General features: G+C 38.3%; 1 protein-coding gene across 2 annotated transcripts in view; it reads left to right on the plus strand.

Annotated features, from left to right (window-relative positions):
* The window catches only part of LOC126268106 (WW domain-containing adapter protein with coiled-coil homolog), a 95,462-nt gene that overhangs the window by 57,488 nt on the left and 20,603 nt on the right, over positions 1-17,371 (plus strand). For both annotated transcript variants that reach the window (XM_049973620.1, XM_049973619.1), the window contains one exon: positions 4,604-5,578. In XM_049973620.1, coding sequence (XP_049829577.1) covers positions 4,604-5,578 — 975 coding nt within the window. The remainder of the gene's footprint in view (positions 1-4,603; positions 5,579-17,371) is intronic.

A 17,371-nucleotide genomic window follows, 5' to 3' on the forward strand; every position in this document is an offset into this window, starting at 1 on the left:
GAGGGATCACCAATTTAGTATTTGAGGGCAGCGTGGAGGGTAAAAATCGTAGAGGGAGACCAAGAGATGAATACACTAAACAGATTCAGAAGGCTGTAGGTTGCAGTAGGTACTGGGAGATGAAGCAGCTTGCACAGGATACAGTAGCATGGAGAGCTGCATCAAACTAGTCTCTGGACTGAAGACCACAACAACAACATTAAACCTACTTCTGCATTACCCTTATTTGATTTTGTATTTGTAAACCTGTGTTCATGTGACCAGATGTCCTGTTCCTCCTGCCACTGAACTTCACTATCATTCTTTATATCAAACTCCAACCTATCCATTTCCCTTTCTAAATTTTCTAACCTATCTTCCTGATTAAGGAACCTGACATTCCTTGCTCTGATTTGTAGGGATCCAAACAGGGGACTATTTTACCTCCGGAATATTTTACCCAAGCAGTGCCATCATCTCGTAGCCATACTGTAGAACTGCATGTCCTCGGGAGAAATTATGGCTTTAGTTTCCATTGCTTTCAGCTGGTGGCAATACCACCACAGCAAGGTCATTTTGGTCGATTTTACAAGACCACATCAGTCAATCATCCAGACTGTTTCCCCCGCAAGTACTGAAAAGCTGCTGCTCTTCTTCACATGTGTGTGGCCTCTCAACAGATACCCCTTTGTTGCGGTTGCACTTGTAAAGCCATCTCACTGACGGCAAGGTCCATAGTTAATGGTGGAGGGTGGGGGGGGGGGGGGGGCAGCTTTCACATAGCTTTTATGTACATACTGCACTGTGTGTCTGCTAAATGAATGTGTTCCATACATTATAAAGAAGGATGAAGGGGAAGATATTAGTGACAAATTGGAAAGCTCTCACTGCTGCCCCTCCTCTCCTGTATAAAGGGAGCTACATCACACATTCAAAATATGTCATAGTCTGTAAGAATATTTGTCAAACTATTGTGCTTTACTACACATAAAACTTAAGGAGGTTAATTCTTGAACACCAGATCAGTTTTTTATGCATATATATGCTAGTGCCTTCACAAGGAGAATGTTTCATTAACTGATAGTTCTGACAAAATACAAATCAAACAGCATAAAGACTGCTATGAAATATATTGGATAGAAAAATAAATAAATGTTTCATCCTTTGCAAAACCAGTCAACAGAAAACATCTTGTCAGTTGTAAATAAAGTAATTAATGAAATAAATGATGGAAAAAATGAAGGCTGAATCCGTTTTCCAAAATTTTCAGAGAAGAATGTTGGATTATACGAGGGTAATTCCAAAAGTAAGGTCTCCTATTTTTTTATAAGTACATAGACCTGTTTATTTCTACAGTGGTTTACATCAGTTTACAGCTTGAACATTTAGCTATTTTTTGACATAATCACCATGTCTGTCAATGCATTTTTGTAGACTCTGTGGCAGTTTTTGTATGCCCATGTCATACCAGCTCATCACGATGCTGTTCGTTGTGAATTTCGGTCCAACCAGCTGCAAACTCTCTACACAACTTATGAACATTTTTGACATCCATGCATGACTCACCATACACTTCCATCAATTGGCGATAAATTTCCATTAGCGCAGTCCCCTTTGCATTAAAAAACTGAATAACTGCACACAGTTCACACTTGGCGGTAAAAACCAGTGGGAGCTCCATTCTCAACGGCTGCCAAGCCAAGACAGCCCCTCAGTGCGACGTGCACATGTTTACTCTTAGTGTGTGAAGCACTTTTCATAAGTGTGACCAACTGCCACACAAACAGAGTTCTGTACTTATAAAAAAAGGGAGACCTTACTTTTGGGATTACCCTCGTAGTTCATGCTTTTGATCTTTGCTTTGAAGCAAAAATGTTAGAAGAGATGGCAGAGGCCAAGCACGGCTGATGTTGATAAAAGCGAGGCCATTGGACCTGTTGTCGTACAATAGATCCGACCATGTTACTTAGCAAAAACAGGACCATCTCCCATCAACTGAAATGTAGAAAGCTGTAGACAGAGCTGCTCAGATTGATGATGCTTTCTTGACAGTAAAGCATTTGACACACTGTGAGTGACTTACTAATGAAAGACTGTGCTTTGCAAATAGCATATCCAATGTGGAGTGGATGAGTAGTAGTCATCTGAACAGAACCCAGTACACTGTTCCCAGAGGTAGATATTGGACATGAGTTTTGTTGAGTTTGCTTAGGGAGTGTTGTCAAAGATTACTATTCATGGCATGTGTAAGTTTGAAACTCTTAGAAATTCTTTGCTGGTGTTGCCATTAAATACAGGAAGTTGTGATGCTAAGAAGTCGTGCAGTGGAGGAAGATTCCCAGATGGAGAAATCTAATATTTATGGTTCAAATGGCTCTAAGCACTGTGGGACTTGACATCTGAGGTCATCAGTCCCCTAGACTTAGAACTACTTAAACCTAACTAACCTAAGCACATCACACACATCCATGCCCCAGGCAGAATTCGAACCTGCAACCATAGCAGCAGCACGGTTCCGGACTGAAGTGCCTAGAACCGCTCGGCCACAGCGCCCGGCTAATATTTATGGCCTGGCGGAGTTTATGCTATGCTACAGTACATGTGGTAAATGAGAAGTCAGTCCAACCAGTGAATTTTGGGGATAGTTGATGCTGTAATAAAATTAATTTGAAGAATGCATGGAATATCTTTCAGTTGTATGGGATATTGAAAACATGCATTAGATCTACTGCTGTGATAAATTGTTTGCATTATGGACCATCTAAGAAGTGGAATTTCCTGTGACAGAATGAGCATTATGGCTTTACCAAACACTGTCACTGTGCAGAACACCTAATGCTAGTTGAGAACAGCAGCATTAGTTGTGGGTCGAAGGAATGATGATTTGCGCACCAAATACTGAAATTAAACACAATACTCGGAGGAATTGTTTGTAAATCAATGTTCATCAGGCACTTTGTACTGGTGTATCAGTGATTGAAGACTGAAGTAAAAACTTTGAGGTTCGCCGATGACATTGTAATTCTGTCAGAGACAGCAAAAGACTTGGAAGAGCAGTTGAACGGAATGGACAGTGTCTTGAAAGGAGGATATAAGATGAACATTAACAAAAGCAAAACGAGGATAATGGAATGTAGTCGAATTAAATCGGGTGATGCTGAGGGAATTAGATTAGGAAATGAGACACTTAAAGTAGTAAAGGAGTTTTGCTATTTAGGAAGTAAAATAACTGATGATGGTCGAAGTAGAGAGGATATAAAATGTAGACTGGCAATGGCAAGGAAAGCGTTTCTGAAGAAGAGAAATTTGTTAACATCGAATATAGATTTATGTATCAGGAAGTCGTTTCTGAAAGTATTTGTTTGGAGTGTAGCCATGTATGGAAGTGAAACATGGACGATAACTAGTTTGGACAAGAAGAGAATAGAAGCTTTCGAAATGTGGTGCTACAGAAGAATACTGAAGATAAGGTGGATAGATCACGTAACTAATGAGGAGGTATTGAATAGGATTGGGGAGAAGAGAAGCTTGTGGCACAACTTGACTAGAAGAAGGGATCGGTTGGTAGGACATGTTTTGAGGCATCAAGGGATCACAAATTTAGCATTGGAGGGCAGCGTGGAGGGTAAAAATCGTAGAGGGAGACCGAGAGATGAGTACACTAAGCAGATTCAGAAGGATGTAGGTTTCAGTAGGTACTGGGAGATGAAGCAGCTTGCACAGGATAGAGTAGCATGGAGAGCTGCATCAAACCAGTCTCAGGACTGAAGACAACAACAACAACAACAACAACAACATGAACATAATGTTAACTGTAGTAAAGGTATATTACAAATATTAAGATCTCAGACCTTGAAGAGTCTCAATGTATTCACTTCTCTATTACCTATCCAAATTCCTCTCTCCTGTGTGGAGGTAATCTGGGGCATCACTTTGTGTTTCATTTCTGCCTCTTCTTCCATTTTTATAATAATCACTTTGTTTTGTGTAAAAATTTTATTGAATTTTTAGATTCTGTCAACTTTTTAAGGAACTTACTTCATATCTGGGTCCTTAGTATGAATTCTTTGGATCACTTTTGACATACTATGTTTCTGTCAGTCACTTTGTTCCACAATAACATTTTTCCTCGTTTTGTGATGTAATTGTCTGATATTGCGAATTACAGTTATTTATGACACTTCTGTTTATACTTTTGCGTACCATGTAGTTTAATCTTAAATATTTTATTTGGCAGTGCTCTTACTGACTGAGCTGTCTAAGTGGGGCTCACAACTTGCTTTCCTTTAATGAGTCATGGTGAGATTCCTTTATTGGAAAAGCAAGGGTAAAGTGTCAAGATCTGGTTGGACACACTGTTTTAACACTTCATTTTATGAAATTTTTAAAAAGTTTAATTAGCAAAAATGCCACTAAAATAAAAGGAAGGTTACATAATTTCTAAATTGTCTGTGATATTTTAAACATAGGTACAGAAATGATTTCATTTATACTTGTTTATTAGGTATAAAACTTGAAATTATGAAGCAGAATCCTTCAGATAATTATGTAAAATATGATTTAAACTAAACTTTTTAGTGCAGTATGCATGTATATATAATGGGATCACTTTTTCTCCCACCAGCTCATGATAAACATTCCAACTCGCGAAGCACTTCACTGAGTAACTCACGGGACAGCAGTTCCAAAAGACAGCCGGAGAAGCGCGATTCCTACTGGGCTAGCCAGCAACAGCAACAGCAGCAGCCACAACAGCAACAGTCACAACAGCAGCAGTTGCAGGTTCCACCAACTATCGTGGTTGATGGTGATGATCGTGCACTGCGAAAGCAACCTGTGCCTCAGAGCCAGTCTCAGCAACAGGTGCAACAGCAGCAGCAACCACCTCACCATCACCACCACCACCACCACCACCAGCACCACCAGCATCACCACCACCATCACCAGCAGCAGCAGCAACAGCAGTCACAGCAACAGGTTGCACAACAAGTGCAGCAGCAAGTAACACCACCACAGCAGCAACAGCAACAGCAGCAGCAGCAACAGCAACAATCACAGCAACAGCAGGCACAACAGTCACAACAACAGCCACAGCAGCAAACACAAGTGCAAGATGGTGATGGGCAGCAGGCTGCACAGGATATGGACATATCTCCTGGTGACAGCACACCCACATCTGAGGCATCCTATGGTCATACACCAGATGCGGGATCTGCTAGTGCTGCTGCAAGCTCGACACCTTCTCATTCACAGGGCCCTGTACTGTTAGCTGCAGTCCTACCTAGGTTGTCGTCACAACCACCTGCAGTAGTACCTCCACCACAGGCCCCAACCCCAACCTGCAATGTTCCTGGCCCGCCTAGCAACCTCGTTAGTCTACCGCGAATACTGTCGCAGATTGCAGGTGGCAAGGCTCTTGAACAGTCAGATGTCTTGCAGCAGAAAACCTTGCAGAGCTTGCAGAATGTGCTGCTTCTCACAAATCAGCGTAGTGCTACAGAGCCACTGAAAGTGGACACTAGTGGCCCTGCCAGCATGGGAGAGGGACCTCCCACTCCGACACACTCGGAGAGCCAGGACTGTGTGGATGCTAGAAAATGTGAGTATTTAACACATTTTGCATTTATGTTTGTAGTTAAGACTGCATGCATGTAGTTACAGATCTTACTACCTTTAAATTACTTGTCCTGTTTCCTCCTCCATGCTGAACAGAACAGCCTGGGTGAGGAGTTTCGTGCAAAACCTTCAGTTCTTGGAGAAATTCATTTTACCTACACAATTTTAGGAAAATTCTTGAAGATTAAAGGATTTTGAACAAAACTGGTAATTTTGACAATTTTAGTAGTGAAGTCATCACATAAGGGAAGACAAAGCAATGCCTAGATTTGTTGCTCATTCGGGCTGACTCCAATTTACTTATTCTTATTAAAGTTCTTCCATATTACCAATAGGCTGCCAAGTCCATTGCTTGATTACCAGTGCAATGTGTATGTGAGAATTTGTCATGTTTTTGTTGTTTCCACCTTTAGACAAAAGTGGAGGTGGGTTTTTTAATTATAATTTTTCTTAAATATGTAAGTACTGATATGTTTGAATGCACCTTTTGCTGATCAGCAGAGTATGCAGCGGTAGTTTTCTTACTTTGCAGTACAAACTAGTACTTCATAACTTTAGCACAGTATCATGTATCAAAGACTGACGATAGTGCAATCACTTTTAATTTTGAAACATGATACACTGTATAAAATTATGTGAGTAGCACATTTAAGTGAATACAGTTCGAAACACATTTCGGTTGGCAGTCTTTGTATGTTTAAGGCCGTTCAACACAACCCTAACAAGGCATGAGGCAGTGACCTGAAAATAATAATAGACTTTCCAAGGCCAGTGGTAGAAACAAAAGCTTATGATGTTCAGAATTTTTGGTAATACAGTAAATATATATTGTTTTGGCTTTATACTTTTGGTACGTAGCTAGCAGTAGTTAAGAAATTCTTTGAGAGAACTCGCAAAAAGTAAATGTTCCATATCTTTCTGCTTTGTCCCAGTACTTCTATCAGTTTAATACAGAAATAAAAACAGTGAGTTAGGAGCAGTCTCTATGTCTGAGTAACATTTCTAGTGCAATGTTTGCCATTGTTGCTGCATATCTTTATGTACATATGTCCAAGCATAGTCTGGTGTCTGAATGCTCTCAACAATCTGTTCAAAGGTGTATTAGTACAAAGATATCTTAACTACTGTAGACATTGTAGCACACTTTTTTCATGTAAGTTTTGTTCTGTTAGATGGTTGTTGAATTGAAATGTTGGAGACTAATTCATTCCCTGCATAGCATGTTTTTTTTGGAATTTGAAGTCAACAAACAGAACAACTGTTGTTGAAGTTTCTTCTTTTTGAATTTCCATAAGGTTGTTGAAGTTACTTCTTTTTGAATTTCCATAAGGTTGTAATCCTGACCTTGTAATAAAAAATTGCCAGTTCTTACGGCGTAACAGAGCTGTGCAAATAATTTTGTCACGCAGCAGATGTCACAAGCAGTGCTATGGTGTTTGTTAATGTAGGCATGTTGTGGAATTCACTGTGCTGTCATTTTCTTTACTAAAGTGTTGCACGTGGGAGAGGTTTCTTGTCAATCAGCAGTGGTAGGCTGTAGTACTGTATGCCAAGCAGGTTTGTCTGACAGCTGACTCTACCCTATGATTGGTAACAATTTCTTTCTGCAGTTTTTCAGTCAGTGGATACACATTATCTCCACTAATTCTAATTTTTTTCACTCTTGGGCTACTTTTTATAATTATATTTGGAATAAATAAGTGATGATACCTGAAAGAAACATAGTGCTTCTAACCATTTCTTGTGTGTTAGTATTTGATTGCAGTGTGTTTTGAAGTGGACATAAAAGCTTTGTGATAAGCCCTGGATTTATGCGACTGCATAGTTTGCATTTTCATTATCGACCTCCATGCCATGTGCTTACTCGATGTTCTGTTGCTTGTCCAAGATAATTATGGGGCAAATTGTTTATTAACCTTTCTTCATATTCATTTTAGGCTTGGTTGCAGGTATAACAGTAAAAAACTTCCACATTATTCTCATCTTCTTTGAATTGAATCAATTAATTTACTGACATGTATTAAACACACATTTCATCTACACAACTCAAAGGAAACACTAGATAACTGCAAGAAGAGGATTGTCTTAAAGTTGGAAGTCCTTTAGAAAATTTTACTACAGGTGACAATGATTAATACTTATTCTATTTTCCCACTTAGCTCTTTTATGGTTGTTAATCACCTGTCAGTAAGATCATAGACTCTCTGATTCCTGCTTATGAGTCATTAGCAACAGTATTTACTCTACTAGATAAACTTGCCCTGTGAACTTCCGTGTTAGACTCTTGGTGTGCTCAAAGATGGGTCCCCATTACTCTTCTTTTTACTGTCTATTTTCTGCATTTGAATGCTCCTGCCTGAACTCAAAATTAATGTAACAAAACACAGAGACTTCACTTCGTCACATCCAAAACTTGTCTAACCTGTAACAGATGAAGAAGGCTCATTGCAACCACTGAGAAAGTAAATAATTTTAGTCTAGCTCCTTTAATAAATAAATCTCTGGTAGCAATGGGCATCATGTTGGGACTCTATGGACATAGCCTTTCTTAATGCAAATAGCATATTTGTGGATTAGAGCAATAACAACAGCATATGTTTAATTTCATCTGAGACAGTGAACAAGCCTCAGAAGAATACTTGCTCCCTTTGAAAGCTTTTGTGTAGGCCTCCTTAGCCACAATGTAATTTTGAATCCAACTAAAATTTGTTCTTCAGTGTGGATGCTGGTAACTAAAAAACTTGAGCCCCTTCAATATGATGTCAAGACTTTTACATACGTCACAAACAATATCATTTTTCTCAGATTTCACATACTAATTTCTTTCAATTAAAATGGGAAGAGTGATGAAGGAAAGACAACAAAATATATTAATGGAATGTAAGAAAGATATTTTATTTGGCACATAAGTTCAATACAAATGAACTACACACTCTGAAGCACCAAAGAAACTGGTGTAGGCATGCATATTCAAATACAGAGATACGTAAACAGGAAGAATACGGCACTGAGGTCTGCAACGCCTACATAGCAGTTGTTATAGAGTTACTGCTGCTACAATGGCAGGTTATCAAGACTTTAAGTGAGTTTGAATGAGGTTTTACAGTCAGTGCACAAGTGATTTGACACAGTATCTGCAAGGTAGCAATGAAATAGGGATTTTCCCATATGACCTTTCATGAGTGTATATCAGGAATCCAGTGAAACATCAAATCTCTGACATTGCTGCAGCTGGAAAGAGATTCTGCAAGAATAGGACCAAATAAGACTGAAGAGAATCGTTCAGTGTGACAGACGTGCAGCTCTTCTACAAACTGCTGCAGGTTTCAATGCTGGGCCATCAGCAAGTGTCAGTGTGAGAACCATTCAATGAATCATCATCAATATGGGCTTTTGAAACCGTAGGCGTACGTGTGTACCCTTGATGACAACACAAAGCATTATGTTTCGCCTGGTCCCGTGAACACCAACTTCAGACTGTTGATGATAGGAAACATGTTGCATGGTCAGACAAGTCTTGTTTCAAATTCTATCCAGCAGACGGATGTGTACGGGTATGGAGACAACCTCATGAATCCATGAACCCTGCATGTCAGCGGGGGGCTGTTAAAGCTGGTGGAGGCTCTGTAATGGTATAGGGTGTGTGAAGTTGGAGTGACATGGACCCCTGGTACCTCTAGCTATGATTCTGACAGGTGACACATACATAAGCATCCTGTCTGATCGCCTGCATCCATTCATATCTGTTGTACATTACGACAGATATGGGCAATTCCAGCAGGACAGTGCGATGCCACGCACATCCAGAATTGCTACAGAGTGGCTCCAGAAACACTTCTCTGAGTTTAGACACTTCTGCTGTCTACCAAACTCCCCAGACTTGAACATTCCTGAGCATATCTGGGATGCCTTGCAACATGCTGTTCAGAATAGTTCTCCACCCTCTTGTACTCTTATGGATTTAAGAACAGCCCTGCAGGATTCATGGTGTCTGTTCCCTCCAGCACTACTTCAGAAATTAGTAGAGTCCATGCCACATTGTATTGTGGCACTTCTGCATGCGTGCAGGGGCTCTACACAATATTAGGGAGGTGTAGCAGTTTTTTTGGCGCTACAGTGTATTTTTGAGTACTTTGTGTCTGAACTTGACTTGTCTTTGAACATTTTCTTGTAATTATTATACAGTTCACATTAAGCAAGAAGAGTTGTTTTCCACACTCGTCGTCCACCAGTGAAACTGTTAAAGTGAGTATTTAAAGCTGTTAAGAACCCTCAATTTTACATTTTTCTTATAAAATACCATATTTACCTGATAGCTGAGATGCTGACTCGCAATAGGCACGATAAAAAGATTCACATAATCATAGCTTTCGGCCATTAAGGCCTTTGCTAGCAGTACACACACACACACACACACACACACACACACACACACACACACACACACAAAACTTGCAGACTCCTATGCAGTCTGAGAGAGCTGAAACTACACTGTTACATTCCACGTTGTTTGATGTTGGTACCTGATAATTAGTCCAGTCTTTCTTTCTTGTTCTGTCCGGCAAGTCTCTCCAGGTGCGGAGCTCTGGGTAACTTTTCTGAACTCTAAACCTTTTCCTAAACAACTCCCATTGTTTTCCTTCACCTCTCTTTCCTCCTCTTCAGCCCTTCTGCTGGAAGGGGGAGCCACCGGCTCCAAAAGATTGCAGATGTAAAATCCTCTTTTCATGTGTGTTCTCGTGCTGCCGCTTACCTAAAAGCTGAAGTTTTTTCCGAAATTCATCATTTGAAAAATACAGGGTCATCTTATATTCAGATTAGAAACTATTGCGATTGAGGTAAACTTTTTTACTTTGTTTAATAGATTAATAAAGAGGTCGTCTTATGTTTACAGGTGAAGCTTTGTATGTTGAGGTTTACTACAAATGTAGTTTGAAGGATTCCGAAGGGTAGGGCTTTTCAAACAATACTTGCATTCGAACAGGCTTGAGATTTCCTGATACACTGAAGAGCTTGATATTTTAACAACCTTGCTTGAATGAACAGGTGACATTTGACTTTCCTTGCTAGTGCAAGGGATACACAAGAAACTATGAACTAACCATTACAACACTCTAATGCTCTGCTTCAAAATTTGCAGTGTTTTTCAAATGCAGGAGGCAATGGAATTAAATTCTCTCAAGTTACAAAACTTTGTTGTATTTGTATGGCTTGTCATGAAAAGTTCTCATATGTTTATGGATACTGTGTACACACATTTATGTTGCTTTTTAAGTAAAGGTAACTTTATAAAATTCAGAAAACCTGTACTTTAAAAACTGTTACTTGATTCTGAACCCAAGTCAAGATTTTATTTGGTTATGAGAAACTTTAATCATTCCCGAAGTGGGTTACAAATGAGAAATTTGATGTTGATTTATTAAAATACTAGGAAAAATTGTTACCAGAATTAAATTAGTTTTAGAATGAGATAGTGATATACAGATGAAATGGAAAAGAAAATTATTCTGGAATTAAATGTCTAACAAATGAAATAAATCACATTAAACTGACTGCAAGTGTTATCGTAACAATGGCGTCACTAGATTGTGTGACGGCAAAAAGTTTGAGTGTTGGACTGAATCATCATTGTGAGCTTCTACTTATGTATTAATTGTCTTGTAAGATATGACCTGTACCCTAAAAGATATTGCTGTCTCTGTTTCACTGAGAGATATTCCGGAAATGATAGAGGGCGTGTCAGCTGCTGGTTCTACACTGCCAATGAGAAAGTGGCTGGCAAATGATATATTTGGAAGCAAGAGACATTCTAACCTTCTCACGTCAGTATAGAAGTGAAATCCAGTATGTATTGTGGCAAAGAAGCTGTATTCTCAGGTCTCACCATCATCGCCACCTCAGAAATCTCAATATATTCAGAACAAAACAGCCAAACATTTGTGACAACGAAGATGTAAGTTTCACAGCTGTCCTATTACGGTAGTGACAATGATGATTAAAAACAGTAATACCACAGACGACAGGCAAAGTAAACATAAAAGGAATTTCTCCTTGTGTTATCAAAATGTAGACAATCAGGAAATGGCATAAGTTTAGAATAGGTGTAATATGTTAACTGTTCAGGCAGATTCCTTATATCACGAAAAGTTTGTAATTTTGAATAGTCAGATTATGTTAAAAAATAACTTTCCCTGAAGAAGCCACATTGGGGTTCATCTTACATTCAGTGTTGCCTTATGCTCCTGTAAATATTGTAACTGTACAACATACAACTTGTGCCTGCAAAATGATACGCAGTACCATTTACCATGTAATGGAGAAATAATTCTCGTCTTGGAGCTCTTCGTTAGATGAAGCAACGAAAATTCTGGATCCAATAATGAGCCAAGTAGCCAGCAAAATATGCTATTGTACACTACTTAATAGAAGTGTCTTTCTGAGATGAAGAAAGATGCTCTAAATCACAGCATTTGTAATTCCCACATTTTCAGGCTCCTCAGACAGCCATGCCTCATCTTTCTTTTTCAACTAACAATTGTTTAGAAAGAACATCTGATAACTGTCTTTTTTTGTTCACAACTTCAAGGGAGTTAATAGTACATATTTGGAGCAAGCCCCCACTGTTTTTTGATTCAACTTGCTCCTCAGTCAAAATTTAGTTCTAACAGTTCCTTCCTCAACATAAAACTGATCAGTAGCATTAACAGTTTCAGTCCAATAATACACGGAGTTGTTGTTTTGCCTGTCTCTTTATTATATAGTGTAGCATCATGAAACTTATTTTACCATTTCTTATGTTTCCTCTACTATTCAGAATGTCAGTTGAAGATAAAGTATTTAAAACTGTGGTTTTGCTGTATCATGCTGCAGTTTTTTTGTTCTTATATACATTCTAATAACTGCAGTAACAGAGTAGCTAAGGAAGTGAACTACAATTTTCATATTCATTTTTTTTTAAATGAATGTGGTTACAAATCACTGTTGGTTAGTATTACCTACATTCTACATCTTTCTATTGTTCCTGACAATGTTGTATGCCTTCCTTGAGTCTTCAAATTAATAAAGGCCTTGCTGGAAGAGAAGTACCAAACATATTTTGGTACATGTTTTTGAACAAATATGTGAAATCGTAAACAGCTAACTCTCTCTGTCCATTTAAATTGAAATACACACCTGTAAATAATTAGTTCACATAATAAGTGTTCCAAAAAATTTCATTTTACTCCTGAATTTGACAAAGTGTGAAGTGGGCCGTTTCTAATTACTGTCAGTGCCTCTAATCATAAACATAAGTTCACAATTACAGGATTTTTTTTCCTTCTTCTATCACCTATGTCCTCTAAATGTTTTACTATCTCATGGTCTTCAGAATGTTCCAGATGCTGGATGATTGACTTCTCAGCAAAAGTATTACGCATGCTCTTCCTAAAGATGTTTGTGTCACAAATTACTTGCAAAGTTGATTTAAGAGAGTTTTGTTCAAGCTTGGCAGAAATTTCTTAACAACATTTCATTGCCTAATCAAAGACAACACTGGTCATATGGTACCTAGTTTTTGTAAAAAATAAATGCTGCTAGGGATTCAAAAAACATTAGAAATAGTTTTTCTCAACAGAGATCCACTTGGGGGTGTTTTAATGTGCTTGGAATAGACAAAAATTTCTGAACATATGAGTAATATTATTTGAGCATTCTACAATGCAAACAGTCTGCCTGCCTTTTATTTTTGACAATTTGGTAGTTTGGTTTTTTAAAGCTCTGTTCATATTCTGAGTTTCCTGTCTTTGTTTCTTCGTGGCATCATCATCCAGTTTTTCCTCTTAACTTGTCTTGCAGACATTTCTAAGACTTCTTTCAGGCCTGGAAATGCTTCACACTTACATTTTGTTGGTTTGGTTTCTGCCAGTACATGACTAATTGCACTGTATATTCTTCTTTGTTTTCTGACTTGGAATTTTGGTGGTTTGCTAACTCAGGTAAAAAAGCAAGAAAAACTTCTTGTTTCATAAACAATTCACTTTACTGCTCATCACGGTCTCCTTTGAGGGGGTATTCTTGGTTCAGTGATCTTCCAGCTTTTTCATCCCATTGGCAAAATATTTTGTCATTTTCAGTAAAATTTCTTCCCAGCAGGCCAAAGCTTCAAGTTAGCGAACAAGAACTTTGTGCTAAGTCTGGTAAATGGGGTTAAGTCTGATGCATAGGCTGGATGAGAAACCAACTCAGAACCCAATTCAAGCACTTTCACCATTGTTATCACTGATGTGTGGGATGGTGCATTATCCCGGTGAAAGAATATATTTGTGCATGCCAACCTTGGTCTTTTTTCAGCCAATGCAAGTTGCAAAATGATCCAACAGTGAAGCATAAAGGGTCCAGTTATGGCTCTGCCTTTTTTCAAGTAACCCATGAGGCATCTCTGACTATTATTCCTTAGGAATTCCAAAAAATAGTTGACAAATGGGTTTTGCATTCTTTGGTGCACTTTCACCACTGTTGTTCATTGTTTTGACTGCCATTTTGACTCAATACTGATGGCTCCAGGTTTCATAAAGTGTCACAAATTGATGCAAAAAGTCTTGCAGATCGCAATTAAACATCGCCTGCCATTGTGTTGAAATGTTGTCAGAAGCACTTTTGTTAAAGTATGAGCAGACACAGCACCCACCTCGCACACAGTTTTTTAATTCCCAATTCTCCGTGCAGGATGTTATGCACTCATTCTGTTGAGGTGCCTACAGTCTCACAAATTTTTATTTAGTAGTTGTATATTACCATATCATGAATTTTGTCAGTGTTTTTGCTTTAGTGGTGACCTCAGTTGGACAGCCGGAGTGCGCTTCACCTTCGGTACTTGTCCGACCAGATTTAAATTTATTAATCCAAAAGTAAATGGTCTTCAGTGATAGTGCAGAGTCCATGTGAAATTCATCCAGATCCGTTTTGATTTATGCGGCATTCCGGTCCTTCAAATGAAAATGTTTAATAACAGCAATAAATTCAGTGTTCTCCATTTTCATTTTCAGTTGCAGTTGACACTCTGACCAATTCAGAAGGCTATCCATGAACTGTAAGCTGTTGAAATTCTTAGTGATTTCCATGGAATGCTAAAGCTCACCAACCATGAAGGCACAACAAAAATATTTCAATCTTTAATGGCAATTTGCCAGCCTTGTTAAACCATCTTGTATATCATCATTAGATCCCTCATGTTGTGGGGTGTATGTTGTTGTTTCTTGATGTTAATAAGTTGTCTGTGCAATGAATATCACACAGTGAAGTGTTGTGCAGCTCGTCTGTATACCATCTAGAAATCTGGCATTATCTCTAAAAATAACTGTCAGACAAATGTATTAAATAATTCTTTAATAAATTTACTAACTTAATCTGCATAAGCTTCATAAAAGGGAATCTGTTGTTAAATATTTATTGATAGTTTGTTTTCAAGCTTTGAGGACATTTAGTATTTTTATACTCCTATAATTTGGTTAAAATAGGTCTCATTTATTCAGTAATGGAATTAGTTGTTCGTACAATTAACATCATGACCTGACTGTTTGGTCCTCTCCATCAAATCAGTCAACAACCAACCAACCACCAACCAACCAAATCTCAACAACAGGGAAAAGATATATTGATGCTCACCACATAGGGGAGACATTGGGCTGCAGTCAGTCACAGTGGAAAACAAACTACACATATTCAGCTTTCATACTAAGTCCTTTCTCAGAAGTAGAAAATTCACACAAATTAACATACATTCATTCATGTGCAAGTATCACGTGCATGGCAACTGTCGTCTCCAGGCTTTAAGTCCTGACTGAAACATCTGAAGTCTGTCACTTGTATACAAAATCAGGTGTGGTGTAGGTAAAATGGGATGATGAATACACTGTTCAGTGTGTATACAGTTGGGTCTAAACACATTTGTGTCATTTTGCTGAGTCATATAGACCTACAATTGTATCAGTGTCAGTAGGCAACGAAATGCAGTGCACACTCAAAGGAATGCTCTACATTACATTTCATACCCTAAGGTCTGGGAATATAGACTTTACTGCAAGGCTATTTTAAGCCCGATTAATGTTGAGCCAACATACATCAGTGAAAACAGCATTGTCTTGTATGTAAACAGTAGGTGAGTGTGAGCAAACAGCTCATTTTACACCATGTCTCTGATGATACTTCAAATGTTCAGACACAGAAATTTTGTCATCTTCTTCTGTGAGACTGTATTTGCTTGACAACTGAAACAAATCATGGCTGTACACACTTTTGTTGTCTGATTTTTAGTGCTTAGCATTTTCAAAGTGAAAAACAGTGCAGTAATACATGCATACTCTATAAATGTTCAAAAGTGTTTGCACGATGAGATGCTCATTCTATTGTAGTACCTTTCATTCAGGTCAGTGTAAATGCAGAAAGAACAAATGAATTGTTCGCTTGTGTTTGCTCTAGGCTTTAGAACACATAAATGAAGCATATGATTTTGTGCAGGAAGTGCAGGTGCTCCATAATATCAGCATGTAAGATGGACAAAATTTACATGGTATTATTTACTGAAAGCGTTGAATTGAAAATCCTGTTCCATAATCTCCATCTTTGACAGGAAATCTGAACAATTTTAGGTGAGGACATGGCAGTCATCTTCCACATTTGATGTAGTTGTAGACACACTGTTATATTGTCGTTAGTAAATAGAGTTGTTATGCAGTAACAACTTACTTGAGACACAAGACAGTGGAAAGTCACTTGGAGCTCTGTGTGCTCTGGCAAGATTGCCATAAATTTCACCAAAAGAAGTGCCACCTGGTTGTTGTCAACAAAAGTGAGGGTGTGGCACTTTTAACACCTGGTAGTTGTTGCTGCACAAAGGTTCCCTGCCAGAGCAATAGTTGATAAGTCTGGTTCTTACTTGACCCGAGATTGTTTAGCATCCCTCAGAAATTGGCTATGCAAAATATTTCTCAGATCTCCAGTGGCACAACTGTTGAGAGGATCTGCAGGTAGCGGTGATTCCAGCCTAATTCAGGCTGTTCCACAAATAACTGGAAACCACCTTACAGTACACAGCACACTAGTTAACCTGTCTGGGAAGATAAATAATTTTTTATTGACAAAAGAGAGATCTTCTTCATTTTGCTTAGCAAGTCGCATTACTTAAAGTCTGGAACAAAAGGTACATAATGAAGAGCATAAAAAAATTTAAATATGTAGCCTCTTTAATATAAAAACATTAAATATTTAGTCTCTTTAATAGGTCGCAGAAAAGTGTAAAAATAAACAAAGTACACTAAGAATATGCCATGCAAAAGGATCATGATTGGAAAGATACTAATCGAAAAGTACTGCAAGATACTGGAAGATCAGTTTTATGTTCCATAGAATTGACTCCTGAGCAGTGATGCATCGCCATTGTTAATTTAATGTCAAATTTTGTTAAAAATTTTCCTCAAATAGTTTTTGGATAATGTTTATTGCTAAACCCAAGGGAAAACTTAGCAAACATAACAGGAAACTAAAAATGGGGAGGGTGGAATAATTGAGACAAATTTGCCACTTTATTTTATCATGAAACATTTCTCCTAATTCTGAAATTAAAGCCAATAATTCATTCTGTCATAGAATTGGAAATATCTTTCACCACACCCCCTTCCTGGCTCTCTCTTCAAAATCTATCATTTCTACGTGCTCAGTGTTGACAGATGTAGGATGCCTTTGTTCTGCAAGTACCTCAATACTCAGAAGAACAGTTTTGTGGCTACATTTTGAACTT

The sequence above is a fragment of the Schistocerca gregaria genome, chromosome 4 (genome assembly GCF_023897955.1).
Source record: "Schistocerca gregaria isolate iqSchGreg1 chromosome 4, iqSchGreg1.2, whole genome shotgun sequence".
In the NCBI taxonomy this organism is placed as follows: Eukaryota; Metazoa; Arthropoda; class Insecta; order Orthoptera; family Acrididae; genus Schistocerca; species Schistocerca gregaria.